The 27,644-nt window shown below is 39.1% G+C and overlaps 1 protein-coding gene across 1 annotated transcript in view; it reads right to left on the bottom strand.

The window, feature by feature from the left end:
* The window catches only part of lrguk (leucine-rich repeats and guanylate kinase domain containing), a 78,896-nt gene extending 55,458 nt beyond the window's left edge, over window positions 1–23,438 (bottom strand). The window contains exons 1-8 of the mRNA XM_069907698.1: window positions 23,427–23,438; window positions 22,322–22,723; window positions 21,778–21,885; window positions 15,335–15,416; window positions 10,703–10,803; window positions 7,984–8,065; window positions 3,465–3,589; window positions 1,026–1,169 (exon numbers count right to left, since the gene is read on the bottom strand). Of these exons, the coding sequence (XP_069763799.1) occupies window positions 1,026–1,169; window positions 3,465–3,589; window positions 7,984–8,065; window positions 10,703–10,803; window positions 15,335–15,416; window positions 21,778–21,885; window positions 22,322–22,723; window positions 23,427–23,438 (1,056 nt within the window). The remainder of the gene's footprint in view (window positions 1–1,025; window positions 1,170–3,464; window positions 3,590–7,983; window positions 8,066–10,702; window positions 10,804–15,334; window positions 15,417–21,777; window positions 21,886–22,321; window positions 22,724–23,426) is intronic.
* Between the last annotated feature and the right edge of the window lie 4,206 nt (window positions 23,439–27,644).

Below are 27,644 nucleotides of genomic sequence, written 5' to 3'. Positions count from 1 at the left end.
CGATAGCATTCCCTGTAGATGTTCTCGATGATGGGGAGGGTTTTGCCTGTGATGTCCTGGGCTGTGTCCACTACCTTTTTCAGGTTATTATTGCTCAAGGGTATTGGTGTCCCCATACCAGACTGTGATGCAGCCAGTCAGCACACTTTCCACCACGCATCTGTAGAAATTTGCCAGGAATTACGATGTCATACCAGACTTTTGCAAATTCCTGAGGAAGTAGAGGCGCTGATGTGCTTTCTTCACGATACATTAGTGTGTTGAGTTCAGGAAAGATCCTCTGAGATAGTGACTCCCAAGAACTTACATTTGCTCATCCTCTCCATTCTGATCCCCCAATGATCACTGAATTGTACATCTCTGGTTTTCCCTTCCTAAAGTCAACATTCGGTTCTTTGGTTTTGGTGACACTATTTTGGAGTAAAATAATACAATTTTTTTTATAAACACAATGTATAAATTTGATATAAAACAGTTGGAAATTATATCAGGCCTTATATGGCACTGCATGAAATCTGGGTGAAACTGGTTTCAGTTAATTTCTAGCATGGAATATGAATATTTAAAAAAAGCTCATCATCTGGCAAACACATTCATAGGATTGCAGCAGTGTCTGGTGTAGGAAATAAAAATAACACATGGAAGGATGGTGCTCTTTCAAGATTGGATTTATTGATGTTGCAGGGCATAAGAGGTTAATTCATTACTGCTGTATCGCAAGGCGGCTTTGTTCTACGACTGGATTACACTGTACCAGACTTTGAGTTGTTAAAGTTTGATATTAAGTGACAAAAAGGAAAAAGATTTCAGCTCTCAATATTGAAGAGAAAAAAAAAATAATTGCATGGAATCTCCACCCCTACGCCCTTCTTACAATATGCTCATTTTTCAGACATGTATTAATTGTGTAGGCACAAACACGAATTGTTGGATCGGAACCCGAAGGAATGAACGATATATGAACATATGAAAATAACTTAAGTTGGAGGGTGGACAGGGAAATTCCACACTCTTCAGACAGTTACCTGATTGTTTTCCAGATTGATAGTTTCCAGCAGGTCATGGTCTTCCAAACCAATCAGAGTTTCTATTTTATTGTTTGACAAATCAAGCTTGTGTAGGCGTTTCATATTAGCCAGTCCTTTCACATTTGTAAGCTGGTTACCTTGCTGTGAATAAATTTTTGGTTTAGGACAGAAAATTATTAGCATTTAATGATACTTAAATTGTTTACTATCCATGAAATTACTGATATTTCCTGCATGGTCGTCATTCTGAGCAAACATAAATCGAAAAAGAAACCACGAGAACTGCAGATGCTGAAATCTTACGCAAACAGCAAGAAGCTGGAGAGACTTAGTGAGTCGGGCAGCGTTCACAGAGGGAAATGTTCTGAGTTGGGACCCTTTATTGAACCATAATCTTTAACAGTGCCAAAAGACAATTATGAGAAAAGAAAGAAGGTAATGTTGAATGTCTAAGAGCTTTCAGTTGCCGGAAAAATGTAAAAGCATTGAGAAACAGCACAGATTTATCATCTTTTCTCAGGTTAACAGGTACTGGGAAAATGAAGGGGTAATCTACTGTTTCAGTTAGTCATTGAATTGGCAAGTGAAAACTCAAATTTAAAATGTCAGCAATAAAAATTGTAGGAGCTTGAAAAATAAAGTTTAGAACTGGGAATACAAAAATCTACATTGGGAAGTCAAGCTGATTTTTTTTTAAATGAAAAAGTATATAATTGTTTGTGATAAAGAAATATTGAAAAGAGGGGGAACAAAGAATAAAGTGAGATAAGATTTGGCTTGCTCAGATGAAGATTAGATTGAATGATAGCTCAACAGGACTGTTTTCTGAGTTGTAAAAATCCATTCTCCTGCAATTAAAAAAACTGTCACAGTCTGCAAACAAGACCGAGTATTCTCCCCATACCACATTACCCTCGTGAAAGCATACCTACTAGAGTTTTGCTGCAAAACCAAGTGATTTACAATATCTATGTGGTATAAAATGAACACGCAGTGCATATTCAAGACGAGAAATTATCTATGACAATCTCATCTCCATATAACCAGAATTTGTTGTGTCCTTCTTATTTAAAGAGCAGTCACACTTCTCTTCACTGGAATGAACATATGGTGTTATATGCCAGCATTCTGGACGCTTTTCAATATGTTGGCAAGTTGTAAATTCCAATTAAAAGATTAATAAAGACTAGAATTAAAAAAAGATTTAAATGGCATAATTGAAATTTGCCAAGAAATTCTGAGAACCTCAATATTTTTTATTTGCCACCAGAACTCCTGAGGCACTGAAACAATTAGAATAATGATTTTTATTCAAAGTTTTCTTTTAAAAATATATTTTTTTCCAAGGAAGTAATAATGAAAACTTTTATAATATCACCATATAATATTTCTAAGCACATAATATATATATATATATATATATTATATATATATATACACACATACACACACTGTCTGCAAGCCAATAATCTGGTTTTAGACTGTTAGAATGATTTCAGATTTATTGTCAGAGTACATGGTTACTGTAGGAGATAGTGCAATGCTGTTACAGTGCCAGCGACCGAGGTTCAAATCCAGCACTGTCTGTATTGAGTTCATATGCTCTCTCAGCATCTGTATGGGTTTCCTCTGGTTTCCTCCCACCCTCCAAAAGAAAATGTAACAGGGTTTTAGCTCAATTGGATGTAATTTGGCGGCATGGGCCGAAAGGGTGGTTACCGTGTTGTACGCATGTCTAAATGTCTACATACATGACATCACATACAACCCTGAGTTTTTTTTGCCCTGTGGGCGAGGAAGAATGACCATTTATTGGTAGTGTTAAAAAATACTGTACCTAACATACACATGTAAACAAATAATGTAAATAAACTGACCATGGAATACAGAGAGGAAAAAAAAAAGTACAAAACTAAGAATCCTTAAATGAATCCTTGACTGAGTTTATTGTTGAGAAGTCTGAGGGGGAGGGGGATTAGCCTGCTCCTGAACCTGCCGGTTGCTTGAATTCTGGGGATTTCACTGTAATCAGAACAAGCCATTTACTGACTTTCTTTTTTTAAAATCTTTTACCTCTTTACTATCTACCATAGGCTATTCACCCACTTTGAAAAACACTAAACTATCTGGAGAAACAGATAAACATTTAACAGTTAAAAATGGAAACATCTGGATTCTGAACACAGCAAGTCATGTTACTTATCAGAATTGAACAATACATTATGGCTGGGGTTTCATCTAGTCAAATCCCAGATTATGGTCTGGTGTTTAAAGTTATTTTTTCATACTTGCAGGCAACAAGACTTAATGGTTCCTGCTAGGCAAGCTCTCGAGCTTCAGAAATCTCAGGAACAATTGTGAACTCTCTTAACTTTTGCTCTCATTCCTTTAAAATGAGAGAGTAAAAAAAAACATCCAAATGAAGTCAAGACTTACAAGGAAAAGAAATTTGATTGGCAGGTTGTCCAAGCCACTGACATCCAAAAGTCTATTTTTTGCCATGCTGAGATAGGTAAGACTTCTGCAGTTCTGCAAGCCTTCAATTGTTATGAGTTGATTGTCTGTGCACCAGCAATAAGGAAGAATACACCAGAAATATTAAACAATTTATGTCCAAAGTAAAGTTTGCATTCCAAGGAAGTTCTGCCAGTTTTTCATTTTACTTCACAAATCTCCCTTGAGGATGTACAAGATGGAGTAATCAGATTGGGTTAGAAGGAATGTTTGTAATGTGGTAATGGATGTGAGCTTGCAGTTTTGGTTCTAACTTTATGGTCCTCCATCTTACCCCAGATGTCACCAAATTTAAATTTTTGCACTGGCTTCTAGTTACTCAGCAGACTAGAGGAAATTGTGACTTTGGAATTGTAGCCTTCCATGAATATGACTTGAGTTTGTGTCTTGGATAAAGGAGGAAATAACCTCCCTTTCCCATCATTAATAACTATAACTGACTAATGTTTGAGACTTCTAGTACACTACGATGGTCTGCCCAAGTGCTTGTGATTCATCAGAAATGTCAAAAACAATTGGCAATGTTAAATCTTACTTAACATCTCAGTAAATATGCATGCATTCAAGTGATTTCCTATTATCCTAACAGAACCATGTCGCTTCTGCTGCACTGTTGAATAATTTGCTGTGTTCCAGTATTGATTTGATTTGTTTTTGCAAAAGTACTCTCCTGTTCTCTGTCTTCTGACATTTTGTCACTCAAGTCCCCATTTTTAATTTCCCTGCATACCTCTTCAAAATCCTCATTTTTTAATATCCCTTTAAGCCTTTCTGGCAAACTTTCTTTTCCTTATTAAATCAACTTCTCATTGAGAGTCATTTAAACTTATACCTGAATATTCTCTCCCACATGGTGTATTTACATAAATGAGAACTGGTGCACCAATTTCCCTGTGGTGAAGACCTTCTGCTCAGCAGAGATTGAGTACCTCCTGGTGAAAAGCAGGCCCTTCCCTCGGCCCAGAGAATTCTCAGCCATGCTGATTGCCACAGTCTATGTTCTGCCTTTGACTAATAAGGGTGAAGCCATGAAGGATCTTTACTGTGCCATTTGTGAAGCCCAGACTTCCCACCCTGATGGTGCCACGATTGTTGCTGGCAACATCAATCACGCCAACCTGAAATTAGTCCTACCATGGTTTCAACAGCATGCAAACTTTGCCATCAGAGAACACCCTGGATTGGGTTTACACCAATGTCCCTGGTACATACAAAGCTGCACCTCACCCCACCTTGGTGACTTGGATCACATGTTTATCCATCTAACTGTGCAGACCGCTGGCAAAGCAAACTAGGTCAATTAGCAGGGAGATCAGGACATTGCCAAGGTTTGGGGGGGTTGGCAGCAGTGATGCAAGACTACTTTGAGTTCAGACTGGATCTGTTTCAGGGAGGCGACCACCTACAACAATCACGTAAACATACATGAGCTCAGCGACTGGCTACATCAGCAAGTGCATTGAGGATGTCACTGAGATCAAGTGCTTCACAACCAGAGCTAACCAGAAATCTTGGTTGGATGCAGAGGTTCTGACCCTTCTCAGAGCTCATGATGCTGCCTTCAAGACAGGGTGGAAGATACAACCCTGAGATTGATTTTTTTTCCCTACCATTAATTGGTAGGGAAAAACAAAACTGTCCACAGCGTATACATGTAAATAAATAAGGAACTGTAAACAGTTTATGAATGTAAACAAACAGACTGCAATGCAAGGAAAATATTCAGTAATAAATAAAGTGCAAAGTTAGTGTCCTCAAATGAGCCTCTGATTGAGTTTGTCATTGAGGGGTCTGATGGTGGAGGGGTAGCAGCTAGTCCTGAACCTGGTCATGTGAGTCTTGTGGCACCGATACCTCTTTCCTGATGGCAGCAGCAGAACAGAGCGTATGCTGGGTGGTGTGGATCCTTGATGATTGCTGCTGCTCTCTGATGGCAGCGTTCCCTATAGATGTTCTCGATAGTGGGGATAGTTTTGCCTATGATGTCCCTGGCTGTGTCCACTACTTTTTGCAGGGCTTTACACTCAGACCACGGTCCAGCCGTTCAGCACACTTTCTACCACATATCTGTAGAAATTTGCGAGGTTTTCTGGTGTCATAACAAACCTCAGTAAACTCCTCAGAAAGTAGAGGCACTGACGTACTTCCTTCACAATGCCATTAGGATGTTGGGTCCAGGAAAGATCCTCCACAATAGCTACTCCCAAGAATTTAAATCTGCCCACCCTCTCTACCTCCAACCCCAATGATCACTGGATTTTACACCTCTGACTTTCCCTTCCTGAAGTCAACAATCAGCTCTTTAGTTTTGGTGACATTGAGTGAGAGGTTGTTGTTGGTGCACCATTCAGCCAAGTTTTCAACCTCCCTCCTCTATGCTGACTCATCATCTTTCTTTATACCACCATAGATGGTGTTATTTGTAGATGATGTTATTGTCATACTGAACCACACAGTCGTAGATATAAAGTGAGAAAATAGGGGGCTAAGAATGTAGCCCTGTGTTGCCCCAGTACTGATAGTGATTGGGGAGATGTTTTTACCAATGCTCACTGATTGTAGTCTGGAGATGAGGAAATCCACGATTCAATTACACAGCAGGGTATTGAATCCCAGGTCTTGGAGTTTGCTGATCAGTTTTGAGTGGATGATGGTATTAAGTGCTAAACTGTAGTCAATAAAGAGCATCCTGATGAATGCAACTTTACTGTCCAGGTGTTCCAGAGCTCTACAGCCAGCAAGATGGCATCCGCCATAAACCTGTTGTTACAATAGGTGAACTGGAATGTATCCATGTCACTGCTCAGACAGGAGCTGATATGCTTCAACCCCAGCCTTTCAAAATACCACTATTGATGCAAGTTTTACTGGTGAATGGTCACTTTTCTTGGGCACCAGTATGATTGATGCCTATTTGAAACAAGTGGGTACCACACCCTGTTGGAGTGAGAGATTGAAGATATCTGTGAATACACTGTCAAGTTGGTCAGCAGAGATTTTTAATACTCGGCTAGGCACTCTATCCGGGCTGAATGCTTTTCCTGCATTCAATTCACCTATAGAAGAAACTGTTCCACAGACGATGCTGTAGCCTTGTCGCTTCACACTGTCCTGGCCCACCTGGAGAATGACGCTTCGTATGCCAGGCTGCTTGACCAGATTGATAAGATCATTCTCCAGAGACTGGTGGAGAAGGTCCTTGCTGGGTCTCAACACCCCTCTCTGTAATTGGGTCCTGGACTTCCTAATGGAAAGACTATCGTCTGTCCAGGTCAGCAGCAGAATGTTGAGCACCACCAAGCTGAGCGTTGGCGCACCTCAGGGCTGTGGAATTTACGCTACTGACCCACGACTGATTCACCAGTCCAACAGTGTCATCAAGTTTGCAGATGACACAACAGTTGGCCTCATCAGCAACAATGATGAATCTCACTACAGAGAAGAAGTGGAAAATTTCGTGAAATGGTGCAAGAGTAACAACCTGAGTCTCAACATGAACAAGATGAAGGAGATGATTGTGGACTTCAGGAGGACAAGGAACAACTACCCTTATCTACACATCAACAACTCTGCAGTGGAGAGAGTGGAGAGCACGTTCCTTGTAGTTCACGTATCAATCTATTGACCTATCCTATATACTCAACAATACCTCAGGAAGGCGCAACACCAACTGTATTCCTGAGCAGATTGAAGCGGGCAAGGCTACCAGCCATTATTATGTCAGCCTTCTATAGGAGCTCTATTAAGAGTGTTCTGGCTGACTGCATCACAGTGGTGTACAGTTACTGCAGAGAAATGGATTGGTGGTCAATCCATAGGACCATAAGAGTTCGGAGAGGATTAGTGAAGTCTCCTTCCTCCCCATCGACGTGATCTACTGGGATCATTATCTGAAGAAGGTGCGCAAAATCATTGAGGACCTTTTCCGCCCTGCACACAGCATCTTTCAGCTGCTCCCATCAGGGAAGAAGAGATACAGGAGGATCAGAGGCATCTCCACCAGGTGAGCAACAGAGAACAGTTTCATTATGTTGTACTTGTACAATAAATGACCCATTTCCATTTTTATACTCACTTATCCATCACATTAACATCCCTCTGCACCTTGGCCACATCAGTAGCTTCTGCATTTAGAACTGCAACATGAATTAAGAAATAATGAATCCTTTCATCAAAAATACTTGATCTTAGCATGAACTGCACAGTTAGTGGAGTGGTTAGCGCAACATAATTAAAGCACCAGAAATCTCGATTTGAATCCAGTGCTGTAAGAAGTTTGCATCTGTGTGGGTTTCCTCTGGGTACTCCAGTATTCTCAGACCCTTCAAAAACTTACAAGAGTTGTTGGTTAATTGGCTTGTGGGCTGGAAGGGCCGGCTACTGTGCTGTATGTCTAAATTAATTAAAATCTCATCTAATGAGGTAAACAGGTAAAGGATACTGCTCAAATTAAGTTTGGAAAGAAATGGATATTCTGATAGCTCCTTCATGCCGGTTATCTGGTTAAAGGAAAAATCCACTTCCTGAAACATGAAATCAATGAATGTTATGTTTTAAATGTAACTGAAACTGGTTCTGCCAATCTTCTGACACAGCTTCAAATTATTTCCCCCACATTCAAGACACCAAGGATAAGCCTGACAATGCTGAAAACATGGAAAATTTCTTGAGAAGATTCAAGAGAACATGATCATGCAAATCACTACAGGAAACAGGATTTTTAATAAAAACCTCTGAATTTCACTGTAAATGTCTAGCAATTGGAACTTTATCACTGCACAGCAGTAAAGAATGGAAGCTAAATCTAATCTGCTGGAGGAACTCAACGGCTCAAGCAGCATCAGTGGGATACAAAAGAATCAAGTTCTACTTGGTTATCAGTGCATGACCTTGTAGGACTTGTGCACTAAAACAGTTACTTACTACACATGGACCAGAGCACAAACCCACTGCTACTTTCCTTTGTTTTGTTTAGAAAAGGTTACTAACTTTAAACCCTAAACAATTCAATTCAGTTGTTCTACCTCACATAGTTCATGACACTTCTTGTAGGATTGTTGGATTATAGGATGGGAATTAGATTAAAACTTTGCTTCTTCAAAGCTTTTTACAGTCACAGACCTACAAAAACATTAAGTTCTTTGAGCCAGATTCAAAATGACTCCTGTTAATTTCACAGTTGTTTATGAGCTTGTTCTGCAAGCACTAAATTGTTAAAGATAATATGCATTGAAATGAGAAAAAAAGTATATGTTTTGGAATATTGCAATAAAAGTTTTAATTAAAACTTATTATATTCTGGCACCCTTGACATGGGGTTATCCAAACCTGCAGGCCTAGTTGTTCATTTGGGTACCTTCTTCTCCCACCCCCCCACAAACTATGCCACAAAGCCAATAATTTTTCTTCTTGGCATACCCTTCTTGCTCTCTAACTGCTCCCATTCACTTTTTGATTACAATGGTCACCCTGGTCTTGCACTATCAGAGACATTTTCCTTCATTCACCTTAACAAGTTTCTTTGGTCTCCTTCAAGTTCTGACAAAGGAGTTTTGATTGAAAAATTCCACTTCCCACAAATGGAGCCTGATGTGCTGGACATTTCTTTGTTTTTTTTTAATTCAGGGTGACAGTCCATGTCACAGAAGCACATAGGAGGGTAGGAATTATTCTGCCTGGTTGACCATGAATTTTGTAGCAGACTTGAGCTCTTTCTCTTCAAATACAATAATCAACCAAATGATGTGTGATAAAGAATTTCATCATCAATGTTTGCCTTCACCGAGAAGTTGATTCTATGTTCCAAGGTCTCACTATGAATCTTTATTGTCAAAAGCCAGTGTTGTTCAGAAGGGCATATTAGAGAGGATTTTTATCTCACATACATTGAGTGCATCCTCCAATACGCTCCAGTGAACAAATCAAAAATGGTTTGGAGTCCAGTTCCAAGAAAACAAAACGCAAGTGTCCTTAATGAACCGCACTCAACCACTGATGATCTGGTGTCCTTAGTTCGGGACTGTAGTCACCATAGGCTGAATAATTTTCCAGGAAGAAATGTTGAAAATAAGGTGCAGCACTGCAGTGAGTAAACCATCAAGACCATCATTCAACCCACAGACCCACACAGAGATCTGCCTCTACTCTTGGCCTATTGATTAGAATCATGGGTTGTATGTCATTATGAAGCCAATGCAAAATAGATACGAGTTTCTGTAGTGAGCCAAATTGAGAAGATTGCTCTGAGAATCAAAGGTCACATTTAGTATTTGGTATTGGTTCCTGCATTCTTATTGGAATTATCAGGTGATGAGATTATATCTGATCTGCCTTGAGAAGGACAGATAATGATGGTTTCTTTTCCTTGTTGTAAACACCACGATTACCTCCCTGTAGTAAGTACTGTTGAATTTGTCTCCTTTCTTGAAGATGGTCAATGTTACAGCATCTCTGAGGTCGACTGGTATATCCTCCTCATTTTCAACGCCCAGGAAGAGTTTGTGAATTCAGACTGAAACTCCAAAGCCAAGTTTTAGAACTTCAGGGAGGATATTCTCTACTCCTAATCAGTGTTGATTTTCTTGCGTGGAAATCAATTTCTTATCAATCTGAAGTGGTGACAGGGCTGGGCTGAAAAGATCACTGTGGGATGGAGTTAAGAAACTCATGACAAGGACTGTGTTACAATCAAAAAGCCCTTAAGGTCACTCTGCTAGCAGACATTGACAGCCTCTCTATCCTTGATAAATTGAACCCTATTCTGGGCTGTCAGTGGTATACCCCAAGTATATACATGACATATGGCCAGCATGCAACATATCAATTTAGAAAGTAAATTGGACAGAATAGAACTAATTTTCATTTTACACTATTGGCAGGCAGTGACTGTGCACATCAAGAAGTCAAACCTTCTCTCCACAATTTATAAATATGGTATGTATGCCTCTTATCAGGGTCAACACGAGAAAATTATGCAAGTATAAGCTGAATGAAAAAATAACCTCAGTATGAACAATACACTTTAATTAAGCAGAAAATAATCAAGCATATCTTTACTTAATCCATTGATATCTTCTTTCTTTGCATTATTTATCTAATCAATGTGCAACTCCCCAACTAAAACTAGATGCTCTTTGTTTCAGATCCATTTATTGACTTACCTTAATGTTTTTAGGTAGTTTTAGGCCAGCAAGCGAGTTCAGAGCATTATGGGAGGCATCCAACAGTAACAGGTAGGGCATATATCTTATACAACGCAAATCTATAAAGGATATTTTGAGCAAAGTTCAGATTACAAGTTTAATTGATGCAGTTTATAATTAATGAAAGCTAATAACCCAAAATTTGAACTGTTTCTCTTCCTGAGACCCAGCCTACCCTGCCTCTTTGAACAATTTTTGTTTTATTTCAGATTTCTAGCATGCACAGACTTGATTTTCATTTTGCATTAACTGCGAATAAAAACTCTTAAAAATTTAATGTTTTAGTTTTTCTCAACATGGTGTTGCAAGTTTATTTCATGCCATCTTTGAGACAATATCAAAGGGAGTACTGAGTAATATTTCATTGCAGAACAATTAAAAAAGTATTCATTATTTCAGAATGCAAAGTGACATCTAGTGCAATTCACTCTCCATTCCAAAGAATAGTCAGTTATTTGGGAAATATTTTTTTTTAAATCAAATTCTATTTTATATACTATCAATTATTTTAATACTATTTAGAACAATACAAAAAGAGTGGCAAAATAATTAAACAATCAAGTTGTCCTGTTTAATTTTTCTCCCCCCATGGTTGACTGAGCTGTGATGATTTTATAATTGCTGCCTTTAACTGATACAATTTTCCCTGTCAAATACTTGGAAACTTAAATCTAGAAATTGCTTGGAGATATTAAAAAGCTCAATCCTTTTATTTGATGTTGTCTGCATTGAATCATTTTCATCAACATAATTTGCAATAATACATTCCAAACCAATTCATATTTACCCATCATGCACTGTCATTTAATTAGATCTTGGCAAAAAATGCTCTCTTCACTCCAATTTGTATTGGCAGCTTAACAATCACAAATATTAAGGGGCAATTCATTGAACAATTTGGATACTCTATGAAATATTAACACTATATATGCTTTAATTATGGCAATAGAGCAGATAATGAAGGCAGACATACTGTTTTCCTAAAAACAAAATTCTCAAAAAAAAAAATCACATCAAGGTAATACCAAATTAAGCTAGATTCCTTGGTGTCCACTGCAGGCACTTTTTATGCCGAGTCTGTTCAATCCACTTTCATTCCTACAAATAGCTTATGGCAACTTTTAGATTTCATTGCTCAGAATTCCTGTTCAAATCACTCCTTACTTATTACATAGAGAGCTTTTCAATGGACTCCAGGACACACTGACCCCAATTGCTAGGATTTCTTTAATTTCAGCAACTAATGATAATGTCCAAGAAATTTTCCAATATGCAGCAAATGATAAATGTCTATCTTTTCTGCCTATTTTGCATCTGACCGCAACAGGCCTTTTATGGAGACTAAATTCTAGTAATAGATACAAAAGGTGATGTAGGAGTAGTTGAGTGGGTGATATTAAAGCAATAAGAAATTGTAAAACAATTTTGAGTAAGCCACATACATTGATCACCTTTGGGAGCTGCAAAATATGATGAAATACTGCATTAGATGGACATTTCTTCTTCATTGCACATCAACTAATTTAAAAAAAATCTTCCCACATACAAGGGAATGGTTGCCTCATGATTGGCATACAATGGAGATCCAATTGCTTATGCCAAAGACATCATTATCTATTATAAAAGACACAATGGCAGACCCAAAGTCAAGACCAATCAATGAAAGAGAAATTGTGCTTGACAAATCTGCTGGAGTTTTTTTTGGAGGGTGTAACGAGTAGAATAGTTGAAGGAAACAGAGTAGATCTGGTTTCTCTGAACTTCCATTGGTCTTCCAGTAATAAAGTATCCATGGAATTAGGGGTAAATGAACAAAGAATTAGTCAGGAAACAAAGTATAAACAGTCTTTATCTGAATGGCAGATAGTGAGGTATCATCGATGAAGAAATGAAATAAATCTCCAAGCTTGCAGACAACAAAAATCTCGGTAAAAGTCTGAGGTATTGAGAGAATGCAGAGAAGCTATTGTGTGATTTGGACAGGTTGAGGGAAAGGGAAAATGTGGTATGAATACAAGTTTATCCACTTTGGTAGCAATAAGAAAAGCACACATAATCTGAACAGTGATACAATTGTGAGGTGCTATGAGACTGGGAGTCCTTGTGTGCCATTTGCTGCAAGCATACAACAACAATTAAAAAGGAAAATGGCATGTTGTCCTTCTTGGTGAGAGGATTCAAGTACAAGAATAGAGATGTTTCTCTATATGCAAACAGGACATTGGTGAAAATGCTTTTCTAAATGATTTGGGAAGCCCCTCAGTTATTTCCCAGATAAATGGTGTGGTAACCTCAAGGTGAAACCCAAACCGCAGCCAACTACCCAAAATACAATTTAAGATGTTCAGCATAATGGGATTGATAATACAATAATAAATGCATCTGATCACCATTATCCTTATTGTGAAGGATAGAAGCTGGAGGCTTTTGTATTGACTGACCCGATTGGTTTCAATGTAGTGAATATTTTATTCCATAAAATATTGAAATACTAAAAGGCTCCAATCCAAAATACAATAAAAAGGATTGCTGAGTTAGTTTTCAAAAATCACTTTTCCATTGAGACAGAAAGCAAATGACTGTGGCAGCCAACAGAAAGTGATAACAGGTCATTTAATTCTGATGAAGAGTTACCTACATTTAACAAACTATTTTTCTCTTCACACAGTTGCATTCTGACATGCAAGGATTTCACTTTAAAAAAAATCTATTAAGGGATCCATTGAGCCATTCAGTAAGAGACTGGGTTCAATCCTGACCTAGCGTGGAGTTTACACATATTCCCCATGACCGCTGGGTTTCTGCTGACTATAATCTTTTACATTCCAAAGGTTTGGTTAACTGTTAACTGCAAATTACTCCTGAGTATAGGCAAGTGGCAAAAGAATCAAAATAGAATTATCAACATATGAGAAACAGCGGGTTTCAGGGCCATCGGGTAAAAGGTAGAGGAGAAATGGGTCAGGTGGGATCACTCTGCTGAGACCTATCAAGGACTGGCAATCATGGACTCATTGGATATGAATTACAATCTTCTCGACGAGTTGATGAGAATGATTTTGAGTCCTATTTATGATTGCTGTCCTATAGGTTGATTACAGTGAGAGTAATTTAATGTTCAAAGTTGAAATCGTTTGGACAAGATGCAAAATCAAGGACCTGTCTCTGCTCAGGTGGATATAAAGAATTCATTGGTTCTAGTATGAAGTGGTGTGGGTGGAATAGTCAAAATAGCAGTTAGTATAACACTGTTACAATCCCAGCAATTGGGAGTGGGGTTTGAATCCAGTGCTATCTGTAAGGAGTTTGAACAATCTCTCCGTGTTTGCATGGGTTTCCTCCCATCATTCAAAACCTACTAGGGTTGTAGGATGATTGGGTGTAATTGGGCGGCACGGGCTAGTGGGCCGAACAAAAAGAGAAAAATGGTCTGCGCACTGCTCTGCTTACCCTCAGCTTGTATTACTAAAGCACAAATTATCTAATTGTTACAACGCCCCTGTTGAAACAGCAGTGTTGTGCAACTTGCTGTGTGTGAAATTTGGTTCTATTTTCAGAAATGTTAATTAAAGAGCATTTAAGAAACCTTTTTTCTTTATTACAATGGGAAATTAATTCAATGACCATAAGGAGGAGATTTGTAATTTTGTAAGGGTCTTCTTTATTCCATCCCCATCACTCCTTTTGCTTATTCTTTAAGGATCTGACCCACTAGTAACTAATACCAATCTTTCAACAAGCTTGACATCTGACCATTGTACCATTCTCAATTGGTCATGGCAGCTTACAAAATATGTGCCATTCAAATATATGAAGTGGCTCGACAACAAACAGAACTCAGGAGGTAAAGTAGCAGCTGTAGAGGCAAAAGATGCAGGTCAGTGTTTCAGGTCAAGACCAAGAGGGAAAAGGAAGGATTAGTAGTATACAGCAGGCAAGGGAGCAGTGGGGCAGAGGATGGCAAGTGATGAGTAGAACCAGGTAGGAAACAGATCATAGGCAGAAAGAATCAGGATGGTGAGTGATGGGCATAAGCTGGTATTTTTATGGGCTGCTTGAATTCTGGATAATGGGGAATTTATTGATGATAGGTGGATCCAGATAGGGAAGGAGTGATTGATAACTGGAACCATGAGGAGATGGGAATGGGAAAGGTTTTAAAGGAAAAAAAGAAAACCAAGAGCGTGGATTACCTGAAAATGGAAAATTTTGCCCTAAGCTAGCCACAAGAATATGAGAACATTATTTTTTCCAATGTAGTTTGGCTTCTCTGTAGCAATGGAGAAGGCCAAAGATTGATAGGTCATTGTGGAGTGAGAAAGAAAATTTGAAATAACATGCAGGTAGAAGCTCGAGAGACCTGTTGCAGACATGGTGCAGGTGCTGAGTTCTTCTAACGTTCCAAAGGTTCCAACATCTGCAGTCAAAAATACAGTTTTTAAACTGTTTTATACTTTATCAGGACAGCTTACTTCCACTCAGATGCAAAGGACATCTATATTGCATTAGTCCGTGCTGTATCATGGTTTCACTGCGTTGGTGTAATATCTAAAAACAATCCTCTTCAGTGCACCATTTAAAATTTTGTACCTGTTATTTTGTTGAAAGGAAGTTCCAACTTTTGTAGATGAATGTAATCACAGAGAATGGAAATATCACTTAATTTACAATTCTGTAAAATAAAAAAGTGGAATCATTTTCAGAGAATTCCTTGATTGGGCAAAGAACAAACAATTTATAATCCTCAACAGTTTGAAAATTAACACCCTTAAAATGACTCCTGTACAAAGCTGCTCTTAATCTTTTATGTCAGGACTGCATTTAAGGTGTATTTAAGGCAGAGATTGATTGGTTCTTGATTAGCCAGGGCATTAAAAGTTATGGGGAGAAGGCCAGGCAGTGGGAAAGAGTGGGAAAATGGATCAGCTCATAATTAAATGGTGGGGCAGACTCGATGGGCTGAATAGACTATTTCTGCTCTCATGTCATCGGGTCTGCACAAGAAATCTCCCTGTTCAGATTGAGATCACTTGCACATTGACCCACTCAAGTTCAAAGCATTACATAAAGCACTGGCAGCTTTGAGGGTGGGGGAGAAATCAGATGATGAGATACAAGAACCCCTGAACCACAATCACTTGACACAGAAACGTTGACTGTTCTGGCACAGTGGCACTGACTTGGTTTGAAATTCTGATGTGTGCAGACATTCATTTTAAGCATGACCTAATTCTTGTCATATGCAGATAGACAGGAACATGTGCAAGATTTGTCTACATTACAAAGATGTGGAATAGATCATAATGCCAAACTTCATGCAATATTGACGATGCTTGGCGAAGGCATTTTGATGGGTGCAGAATATTTAAAAATCAAAATCCAGATGCTGGATACTGTAATGAAAACTGAAAATGCTGGAAACAACAGTTCAGTCAACTAATGTGAAAAGAGAAACAGACTTAACATTTCAGATTGTCTTCCCTTCATCAGAAAGATAGAGGATTGAATGGCTAACGCAAAGCAGAGTAGACACAGGTGGATTTTTTGTAACAAGAATTGAATTGTGTTTGGAACTGGAGCATCAACATTTTACAATTTTTGTAATTGAACTGGGCAAAGGCACCGAGGGCCTGTTCATTGAATGTTAATGACACAAATAAGTTGCAAAGAGGATTTAAATAGGCTTCTAAATTATATAGTTATGAGAAGTGGGTGGCAAAGTCAGCCAAATAAAGTATAAAGAGCCAACTATCAATTTTGACAGGAAAAAACCCCAAAATTTACCAAAATTATAATCAAAATGGTTAGAGATCAAAGAGCTCAAACACTGCGCATAATATGAAAAGGTCAGTATGCAAGTAATTAGTAAAGCTAACAATGTTACTGTTTATTACTGGGATAAAAGTGTGGAAGTTAGGTAGTTTAGGTAATTGGGCAGTGGTGAGACTACATCTGGTTTACTGTTTTGTCTTTTTAGGGAAGGATGTTACCCCATCAGTAGCAGCTCAAAAAAGGTTTGACAATAATGGGAATAGGCAGAACATATTTTGAGGATAGGTTGAACTATCTAGGCTTTTATTTAGAGAAGCATTAAAAACAGGTGAGTGAGCTTGATTAATAATCTGAAATAACTTAATAATCTGAAAGGTTTTTAACAGGATAGATGTTGAGAGAATGCTTATTCTTGTGGGAAGATCTAGAATTTGGGGCTACTGTTCAAAAATAAGAGCTGGCCCATTTTAAGAGGAAAGGAGGCTTTTTTTCTTTCAACGGTTGTTGAGTCTTGTGAAGTCACTTCCAAAGGCGCAGTCAAATAATACTTTAATTTTTCTAAAAGAGAGGTAGATAGCTACAAGATGAAAGGCTATTGTGAATAAATGGTAATGCAGAGTTGAGGTTCCAATCAGATCAGATTATTGAATAGCAGGGCAGCATGAAGAGGCCAAATAATCTGCTCCTGTATCTAATTTATTTGTGTTACCTTTGCTAAAAATGGACCTTGATGATCTGCCTAATGTACATATTCAACTTAAAGAATGAGACAGTGATAGACAGAGACAGAAACAATGTCATGACATTAGTGCAGCTATGTACAGATACATCAAATTCTTACTTGCTGCATCCAAACAGGTATTTAATTACAATAGTATAAATCAAATCAGCATACTCTGCCAAGACAGATAAATATATTTATATATATATAAATATATAATAAAATGACCAATAAATAAATAAATATTCATGAATCAATATAGAACATACAAATCAATTCCATCACACAATTTAAATAATTGTCAATTACTTGCAGGTTGTTGATGGCTAGAGGGAAAGTGGGTTGCAGAGTATTGGTGCTGTTGCCATATGAAGAACAGCATTAATCCTTTGGACTCCATGTTCCTGTTTCCAGGGATTAACAACAAGCACATATACTCTGTGTCCTGGTTTATAGGAGCAATCAATAAGTGCATATACTCCATGTCCCCAGTTTCTGGGACTGGTTTTAAACTCAGTCTGATTTTTATCCTTTCATACTGTAGTTTACACATGGACCTAATCCGGAGTATATAATATGAAAGATTTAAAATGGCTAGAGTCCAAAGGGTTTAAAACACGTGGGACGACATTCCTTTGGGAATGAAGAGTGCATTTCTTTTGGCCCTCAACATAAAGAGAGAATAATAGCGACCTATTAACAGAAGGAAAGCAAAGACTTTGTTCTCAGAGGCAAAGCTTATCCCAAATGGACCTTGATGGAAGAGGTTCACTATTATCAATAAGTCATGATACATATCAAAGAAGGTTCTTGCCAAAATTTATCAAAATCCAGCCAAAACTGAAGTTTACAGAGATGAAAACTGCACTGCCAGTAGCTATACATACAATGATGGCCATTGACAGCTGTAATATCAAGCTATTCTAGGTTGTTGCTGGAGACATGGAAATTGCAGTATTTCAATCAAGAAGTAATGAAGTTTCTATGTTCATCTCCTGGGATGAAACAATCTCATACACTGGATTCTAAATGATTGTGCACTTCCCCATTGGTGCAGAAAGCCATCATATCTGGTTACTACCATGTCTTTTGATTGTACTCTCCATTTCCAACCCATTCCAAGATGGTCATCTGGTGACAAGACTATTGGTTGATCACTGTGCATCAGACTCGATTCCATCACGACATACTTGGAGAATGGGACTGATGGGATTGGCCTGCTGGCAGCTGGTTTGGGTTGAATGGTTTCTTTTCTGTGCTATTACAAGTAATTTAATTGGAACAATGAGGGGCAGAGATGGAAAGGGGGAATTGTTGGATCCAACTGCAAGGTTTAATTGGCTCTGCTAAAACCCACTGATTACACATTCTGTGTCACATTGTCCAATAATTTGCAGAACTCTGTCCTCGGGGTGGGAGGTGTGTGGGTCTAATGGAGCACTGGAATGGCACTTGACCTTACCCTATTTGTCTTTCCATGTTATTCGGTAAGTATGTGGAACTGTAAAATTGGAGTACATGCACTTCTGCATGTTTGTTCATCTCTTCCAGCAAGCTGTTGGGCTTTTAAAATCTTTTTGTCACCAGTTTCAGCCATGGGTATATTATCTCACTTGAACATTAGAAAGTGTTTCCAATCATCTCCAGACAATATGAACTTTTGCTAGCCCATCATAAATTTCAAACCAAGTTGCAACGTTCCCAGACAATAAATACCATGGTGAACACTGATTAAAGAAATCATATTAATGAGACGGCGTCACAGTTTTTGTTGTTGTAACTGATTCAGAAAATCTTTTCTACTGCCATCCAAATTGGTTTATTTTTCTTTTTCAAAGCCTGGCATAATCTGGGGTTATTCATTTGACTGGGAAATTGCTCACACAAATTAAAAGATCTCTGGCAACAAATACAAAAATCTGTTTGCATGTTATTTCAGCATCACTTCCCATTCCCATCTGCATGTCCTTAGCTTTCTCCATCTTCATAGCGAGACTAAATGCAAGCTGGAAGAACAGCATCTCTTATTATGCTTCGGTGGCCTCCAACTCAATCCCAATGGTACATCCATTTGCCCATGATCCCTCCCTTAACTGTTCCACCAGTTTCTAGCCTTCCTCCTCCCTTACCCCAGCCAGCTCTATCTGCCTTATATTACTCTGACAACACACACTTCTCCTTTTCCTTCTCCCCCCACCCCAATTTTGGTTCTAACCATCAACTACCATCCTCTTCCTCATCCCTCCCCCTTACTTCCATTTACTGACTTTCTCCCTTTTCCTTCTTCCCTCCCCAGTTTTGGTTCTATCATCCTCTGCCTCACCCCCCCCCCCCCTTACTTCCATCTACTGACTTTCTCTTTACCTTCTTCCCTCTCCCATTTTAGTTCTACCCGTCATATACCATCCTCTGTCTCACCCCTCCCTCTTAATGGCTCTCTTCCCTCTACACTCTCAGTCCTGAGGTAGGGTCCCAACCCAAAATGTCAATTATCCTTTTGTCTCCACAAATGTTGGGCCTTGTGAGTTCTTCTAGCAGTTTATTTTTTGCTCTGGATTCCAGCATCTGCAGTCTAAGCTCTTCAAAATATTGGTGATGAATTTTAGGGGGGGGGGGGGGGGAATACAAACGTCTTCTACATATGACTTAAATTGGTTCCAAATGTTCCTTTTGGATTGCATGAAATGTTTTCATACAACAACAGCAGTCACTGATAAGCTAGAAAGAAATGTGATCGGACTGGAATCTTAATATCACAGTCAGACAAGAAGCAGTTCAGAAAATCTACTGATTGTCCCCATATGAGCACTTAATTACACTGATGTTCAATGTGAAAGTCTGCATATTTAAAATTTGGTGCCCCAAACAACCTTTCCAAGTGAAGCAAGACTTCATTTGTGAGTCTGCAGGAGTCATCAACTTCATCAGGTGCACTCATTGTGGTCATCGGAGAGACAGGACGCAGACTGAAAGATCACTTTGCTGAGCATCTTTGCTCTGTCCGCAACAATGATAGGGATCTCCCAGTCACCAACCATTTCAATTCTGCACCCCACTCTCGCACTGACATGAGTTCATAGCCTCATGTACTGTCAAACCAAAACCACACCTAATATTCCATCTGAGTGGGTTTGAGTTAGCCCACTCTTTATTCTCCCTATCTTCCTTATCCCTCTGTCTTCTTTCCTCCAGCTCTCCACCCCTTCCCTCCTCATTCACAGTGCCATACCCCCTCCTGTCTGTGCAACAGGTGTGCCTTCCTTCCCTCATCCACTTAATACCTTCTACCTGTGAGACTGAGCTCCTCCCCACCCCCACCATTTTATTCAGGTGCCTACATACATTTTGTTCACACCTTGATGAAGAGTCCAAAATTTTGGTTATGCATCTTTATATTTGCTAAATAAAGTACACTGTTTGACCTACAGAGTTTTCCCAGCATTTAGATTTTATTTTTATTTAAAATCCATGTTGACTTGATTTCAGGTTGAGATGATGGAAGCAAATAGGACCAAAATTCTATTGTTCTTTTGGTTTGCTAAGAATTTGTTAACTGAGCACTTGTGATGGAGGAATCTGAATGATTACAAATTAAGAGAACTAGTCCACTTCACCATTCAACCCTGCTCTCCCTTTAAACAAGATCATGGCTGATCTGATTGTAACCTTGGCTGTATTTTCAATTATTCTCAGTAATCTTTTACCCCCTTGTTCATCAAATATTTGTCCTCCTGTCTCAAAATCATTCACAGACACTGCCCTTGGATGAAAAATTCCAAAGATTCATGACCTTCTGAGAGAAACATTCTTATAATTACAACTTGGGATGCACTTGTAGGTTGTAATTTCAAATCAAATTATTTTGAATTCAATTTCACTTCAAAGCTTCAAGAATGTGTTTTTAACAATGCTATTTTATTTAACTATGTCTCAATCCCATGTGTGGTTTCTTTTGCCTCCCTTATTACTAGACATTCAATACTGATGAGATGGAAACATGCTGTCCCTCCTAATTATACACAAATGGCTATCTGATATAATGGCATGTCTAACTTGGGGGGGGGGAATCAGATGTTCTTCTATTGTAATGGCTTTTAATTTTATAAGTTTAAGGGGTGCTTTTATTAGTTATTTTTGTAATTTATAAGATCACTTGGATCTTGTTTTGTGAGATTGTGGTGTCTGTTTAGGGTAGTGAAATTATATGTAATTACCAGATATCTTCAGAAGGAAGGGGTAGAATTTGTACTATCGTATAACATTTAGTTATTTTTGTCTTTTTCAGTTAGCCATATCTTGTTATTGTTTAAGTGTTTACTACCTTTTTTCTGTTTGATTGTTATGATATTGTGTTTATATACAAGTTTTATTTTTCTTGTATAACCTTTTTCTGTATATTCCTTTTTATACATTACCTTTGATTAATGGCTTCTACTTATCTACTATTTCTGTAAAATCTGGTAAAAATATTGAAAAAGAACAATTCTATTTTATATCAGCCTATGTTGTTTTGTTTTTAGCATGAATTTGCACTACTTACAGGTAGGGAGAGATGAAGATAGGCCTGTTGCAGTCCAGTTGCTGAATGGCTCAGATTTGACAAACCTTTCACTAAAATGTCTTCTGTCAATATCCCATCAAACTCTTCCTGCAAAACAGATGCTCCTTTGAAAATGTAATGCATTTTTCTTGGCATATTCAAAAAAAAAGAACTTTTATGAGATGTCACAAACAAATATTATCCTGCCTCTTTGCTCCTGCAATCTCGACTTGGCTGCACAAGAATGTCTTGAGTCTTAGGAAAACGACACAAGTTTCCACTCAATAGGAGCAGAGGGCTTACTTTCCCTTGTCCGGGAAATTGATCTGGACCAAGGGCAAGCGCTTCATGGCAGCTTGGCGAAATTCAATTGCAGATTAGTGTACTGGCATAGAATAGAGAATGGTTTGTGAGAAATGCTTCCAATAATCAATCTCATTGTCACGGCCAAAAATCTCCCTTGCAAACTTTCTGTTGAGAAAGTGCAGATAATTTCACGAATTCCAAGTGCTCCTGTCTGGACCAGGAGCACTCTCCAACTCACCTCCTCCTCCTCCTCCTCCTCCTCCTCCTCCAGGTTGTCGAACTCCCCGGAGCTATTGGCGTCACTGCTGCTGACGGCGCGCTCCAGTAAGTCCTTGGACAACCCCTCCGCCAGCTCCCTGGCCTCCTCGTCCAGCAGGCCGCAGTCCATGCCCTCGACCGCTTGCCGCACAACTTCCCTCACCACCTCCTCCAGGAGCTCCCACAGCACGTCCATTCCTTCCACCTCGACGTCTTCTTCCTCCTTCGCCGCCTCCGGCACTTCGCTCTCGCTGAGGGTCGTCCACGGATACCACCGTGACTTTAAGTCACGCAGAGCACCCTTCCTCCTTCGATCGCCGCCATGTTGTTGCCCAGCGGTTGCCCGGAGATGGCGCAAAGCCCCATGGGATTTAACAGGGCGCTAGGGGCCAACAATTGCCAGAAACCCCTCCTGTTTCCTCACGTTGGCGGCCACTTCCCAAAAAGCAAGATTTACTGATTGTAAATTCGTTCTTATTTTCATGCAGGCAAAGACCATATTAACCGTGTGTAGAGGTGACAGCAGGAGGTGGAGATAATAAGAGGAAAGATTTAATCAGCCTGAGCTAACCTAAGGATCCAGTGCTGGAAAATTAACCAGTTTGAAGGATTTCAATGCTTCAAAGGATCATAAAGAATTAGAATCTAATGTTATTAAGATGGATACATATTCCCCGCCCCCCCCCCCCCCAACCACACACACAGGGCCTGAAGAACTGAAGAAAGAATAGCTGGCATCAGGTTCCAGCCAACTGAAGGTCCCATTCTGTCCTCTGAGTGTCCCTGGCACAGGATAAACTTAAGATGGATCTTGCAGCACAGGACAAGTCCTTCAGCCCATGCTCACTAAATTAGAATTGGGTCTCATCCCATTTGTCAGAGTTTGGTCCAATACCTTCCTATCTAATGCACCTGACCAAATGAACATCGTAATTGTACCCACTTCTGCAGTTTCCTCTGACAGCTCGTTCTGGATTTGAGTGAAAAAGTTGCCCTTCGGGCCACTCTTAAATTTTCCCCTTGTCATCATCCACCCTGGGAAGAACACTATAAGCTTTTCCCATGCACCTCGTGGTTTTATGTACCTTATTATCCATTGTCTTCTTTGGCTTGGCTTCGCGGACGAAGATTTATGGAGGGGGTAAATGTCCACGTCAGCTGCAGGCTCGTTTGTGGCTGACAAGTCCGATGCGGGACAGGCAGACACGGTTGCAGCGGTTGCAGGGGAAAATTGGTGGGTTGGGGTTGGGTGTTGGGTTTTTCCTCCTTTGCCTTTTGTCAGTGAGGTGGGCTCTGCGGTCTTCTTCAATGGAGGTTGCTGCCCGCCAAACTGTGAGGCGCCAAGATGCACGGTTTGAGGCGAGATCAGCCCACTGGCGGTGGTCAATGTGGCAGGCACCAAGAGATTTCTTTAGGCAGTCCTTGTACCTTTTCTTTGGTGCACCTCTGTCACGGTGGCCAGTGGAGAGCTCGCCATATAACACGATCTTGGGAAGGCGATGGTCCTCCATTCTGGAGACGTGACCCACCCAGCGCAGCTGGATCTTCAGCAGCGTGGACTCGATGCTGTCGACCTCTGCCATCTCGAGTACTTCGACGTTAGGGATGAAAGCGCTCCGATGAATGTTGAGGATGGAGCGGAGACAACGCTGGTGGAAGCGTTCTAGGAGCCGTAGGTGGTGCCGGTAGAGGACCCATGATTCGGAGCCGAACAGGAGTGTGGGTATGACACCGGCTCTGTATACGCTTATCTTTGTGAGGTTTTTCAGTTGGTTGTTTTTCCAGACTCTTTTGTGTAGTCTTCCAAAGGCACTATTTGCCTTGGCGAGTCTGTTGTCTATCTCGTTGTCGATGCGACTTTGATGCAACATTATTAAATTTAGTTGACTTAAATGAATAAAAAACATGAAGTGCTAAGAACAGAACATTAAGCTGTGTCTGTGGAAACAGTTAAACTGTTAAGTCTATCATGGATATGCATTTTGATCTGTCCATCCTTCCCCTCACTGTAATTTAAATTTTTTTATTTACATCTACAGTTTTGATTAGGATCATTGATGTTAAACTATAACTCTTTGCTTCTCCTTACTTATGCCCATGATTACTGTGTATTACCAACCTTTCTAGTTTGTTCTATGTAGTTAAAACACACCAAAATGCTGGAGAAACAGCCAGTCTTTCAGCGTTCATAGGAGACAAAGATATATTGCTGACATTTCGTCTTGATCCCTTCTTCAAGAAATAAGCAGAAACTTTACTGCTCTATATAGTTTTTTAACATGCAAAATCTATCAAAGTACCTTTCTAGAACGGTAAAAGGGGCAGAAATCATAGAAATGTTAGAAAGGTAACACTATTTTTTCTTTCTGTTCTTCCTCTGAACCTCTTCACTTACTGCAATGCTTGATTCTTGATTCTCTCACTATCTGTGGTTTTCAAATAAAAACAGGTTCATTAGAAGTTGGTTGTCCAGGGAAGTCTATCTTGGCTTAAAGAGCACAACAGTGGAGGTAACTTTTCTTTTTCATTATTATTTACTGTGCTTGCAGTTGCTTCCAAATTTTCTGCCCAGACTCTAAAATGTATATGATTTATTTGTCTTTTCCAAGGATGACATACAATATATGGAGAAAGATTGTAAGAGAGACGAAGAATTGGACACAACCCAAAGAATAAATCACAAATGATCATGGAGATACAGCAAAAGAGACAGGGAAACATAATGACTGTGGCACAAATAAGGAATGTTGCCTTTTTCAAAATCAAATTTAATTTGGGTTCTATTTTTGTTAATGGCAATTAGTTTCTGGGTTTGTTATAAATATGCTGCAAGACAAAAGAAAAATATTGAGTTATAACTCCTTTGAGGTTCGCAGTACCTTGGATGATGGGAGTGTACATTGAATTGCGCTGAAAAAAACACCATTTAATTAACTTAACATTAAATGCACGGAGTGTAATATCTGGCAGTGCAACAATTCATATTTATATGGCTGCTTTAAGTCAATAAAATATTCCAAGAGCCAAGTATAGAGATAGTAGGGGAGGTGACTAAAGGTTTAGTCAAAGCAGTATATTTTAAGGCGCATCAAAGGGGAACAGAACGCAGTAAAGAGATAAGAAGGAAATGAAGAAAGAAAAGTTGAGCAGAGATACAGCTCCCAATGAAGAAAAATCAGGGATATGCAAGATGCCCAAGCCCAGAATTGGAAGAAGCTAGAGCTGGAGGAGATGGCATATAAAGGAAGGGTGAGCCCATGAATTGATTTGAAACCAAGGATGGTAACATAAAATATACATTACAGCACAGAACAGGCCCTTCGGCCTCTGATGTTGGGTTGACGACATATTCCTATCAAAAAAAAGACTCAAGCCTTTCCTACCTCTATTTTTCTTTCATCCTTGTGTCTGTCCTAGTCTCTTAAGTGCCCCTAATGTTTCAGCCTCCACCACCACCCAAGGCATTCCAGTCACCCACAATTCTCTGTGTAATAAACGTACCCCTGATATCTCCCCTAAACCTTCCTCCCTTTACTTTGTACATATGTCCTCTAGTGTTTGCTTCCTGACTGCCTTATCTATGCCTCTCAGAATTTTGTTGATCTCTATTGTCACCTCTTTTCCTTCATCACTCCAAAAAGAAAACCCCTAGCTAGGTTTGCTAACCTTGCATCACAACTTATTTTCCAGTCCAGGCAACATCCTGATAAATCTCCTCTACACCCTCTCCATAGCTTCCACATCCTTCCTGTAATGAAGTGATCAGAAGTGAACACAAATATGGTCTCAACATAGATTTGTAGAGTTGTAACATGACCTCTCAACTTCTGAACTCAGTCCTCCGACTAATGAAGCCCAGGTTGATGTGCTTGCTCTGTTCCATTCCATGCTTTGCCCACAATCTGCAGATGGCAGTTTGGAACATCAAAGCCTAAAGAGCTATAGTCACCATTTTGATAGAGATTATTGAACTTTGTATGGACAAAGAGTGAATTTGTAATTAGTGTCCCTGGGTCAAGCTCAATATTGACATGTGAGGTGGTCAAAGAGGCAAAATGTTGAGAGACAACTTCGTAATTTTAACCACCTCAAAATTAGACTCCAAATGCATCTATAAGGGGGAAATCAATGGAAGGTTGTGCTGAGGGTTAAAGGGTGAAAGAAGGTTTGCAATATGCAGCAAAGTCAGCACCAACTAGTAAGATTGAAAGAGATTGGTTGCTGTCAATTTTATGTCACTTGATATCACAGAGTAAACATGAATGCAGTACTGTAGAATCAGTAGTTTTAGACTAAGTTGCAGGAATAGTATTCCCATTAAACTCAGATTTATTCTTATTGGGGAATATAGAAGGAACAAGACCCAAGCTGAAATTATCAATTAATCAAATGAAATTTGTTAAAATAGCTTTAGCAGTAACGAGGAAATGTATTGCAGTGACTTGGAAATTTGATTCACATTTAGGAATGGGAAGATGGGATGCAGAAATACTAAGCTGTATCACTTAAGAGAAAATTGCATATCATTTGAGAAATAAATATATATTTTTTTGTGAATTTTGGGCCTGTCTATGCAAATATTAGGTATAAATATGTAGAACCGTTCTTCCAACCTCTTGAGTCCTGTGTTAACCTTCTTCCTTAACATGAAATGTCTATATAAGATCTGTTTAATTCCAATGTGTTGGAATGTGATGCTCCAGGCAATTCAAGGTAACATACTATTTCTTTCTTTTTTTTATTACTTTTTTCTTATTTTTACTATATATAACCTTTTGGATATATATTATTTTATAAGGGTGGGGGTGGGGTTTAGGATAGGGAGGGAAGGGGAGGGATATAACAATCATGTAACGAACAAAACTCTCTTCAATTTAAACACTCATTGTATTGTATAATGATTTACATGTATGGAAAAACTTTGAAATAAAATATTGGGGAAAACAATCAATATTCCACTCACAGTACTTGCTCCACCTGGAACTCAATGGCATTTTCTGTTATTACGTACTTAGCTCCATCGTGATCGCTCTGCTGAAGATCGAATAAACCCACTTGTGTAATTGTAATTCACAATCCATGCCTTCTCATCAGTCCTGTTGTATTTACCTTGTCAATATTAATTAAAAGCAATTAAGGTATAACAGAGAATATCTCCTCCAGTCACTTAAAATAATTTAATTGGAAGATCAATGGATTATTGCTGTCATTCACATAAATATTTCAAAGTTATTTTTAGTGTTTTAAAGAACAGTTACAGACCTTTATTACTGTTCACAATTCTTTTAGATGTTGGATAAAGC

Source organism: Narcine bancroftii, chromosome 13 (assembly GCF_036971445.1).
Source record: "Narcine bancroftii isolate sNarBan1 chromosome 13, sNarBan1.hap1, whole genome shotgun sequence".
Lineage (NCBI taxonomy): Eukaryota > Metazoa > Chordata > Chondrichthyes > Torpediniformes > Narcinidae > Narcine > Narcine bancroftii.
Note: the sequence above shows the minus strand (reverse complement) of the source record. Positions and strands in the feature narration are given on the sequence as shown.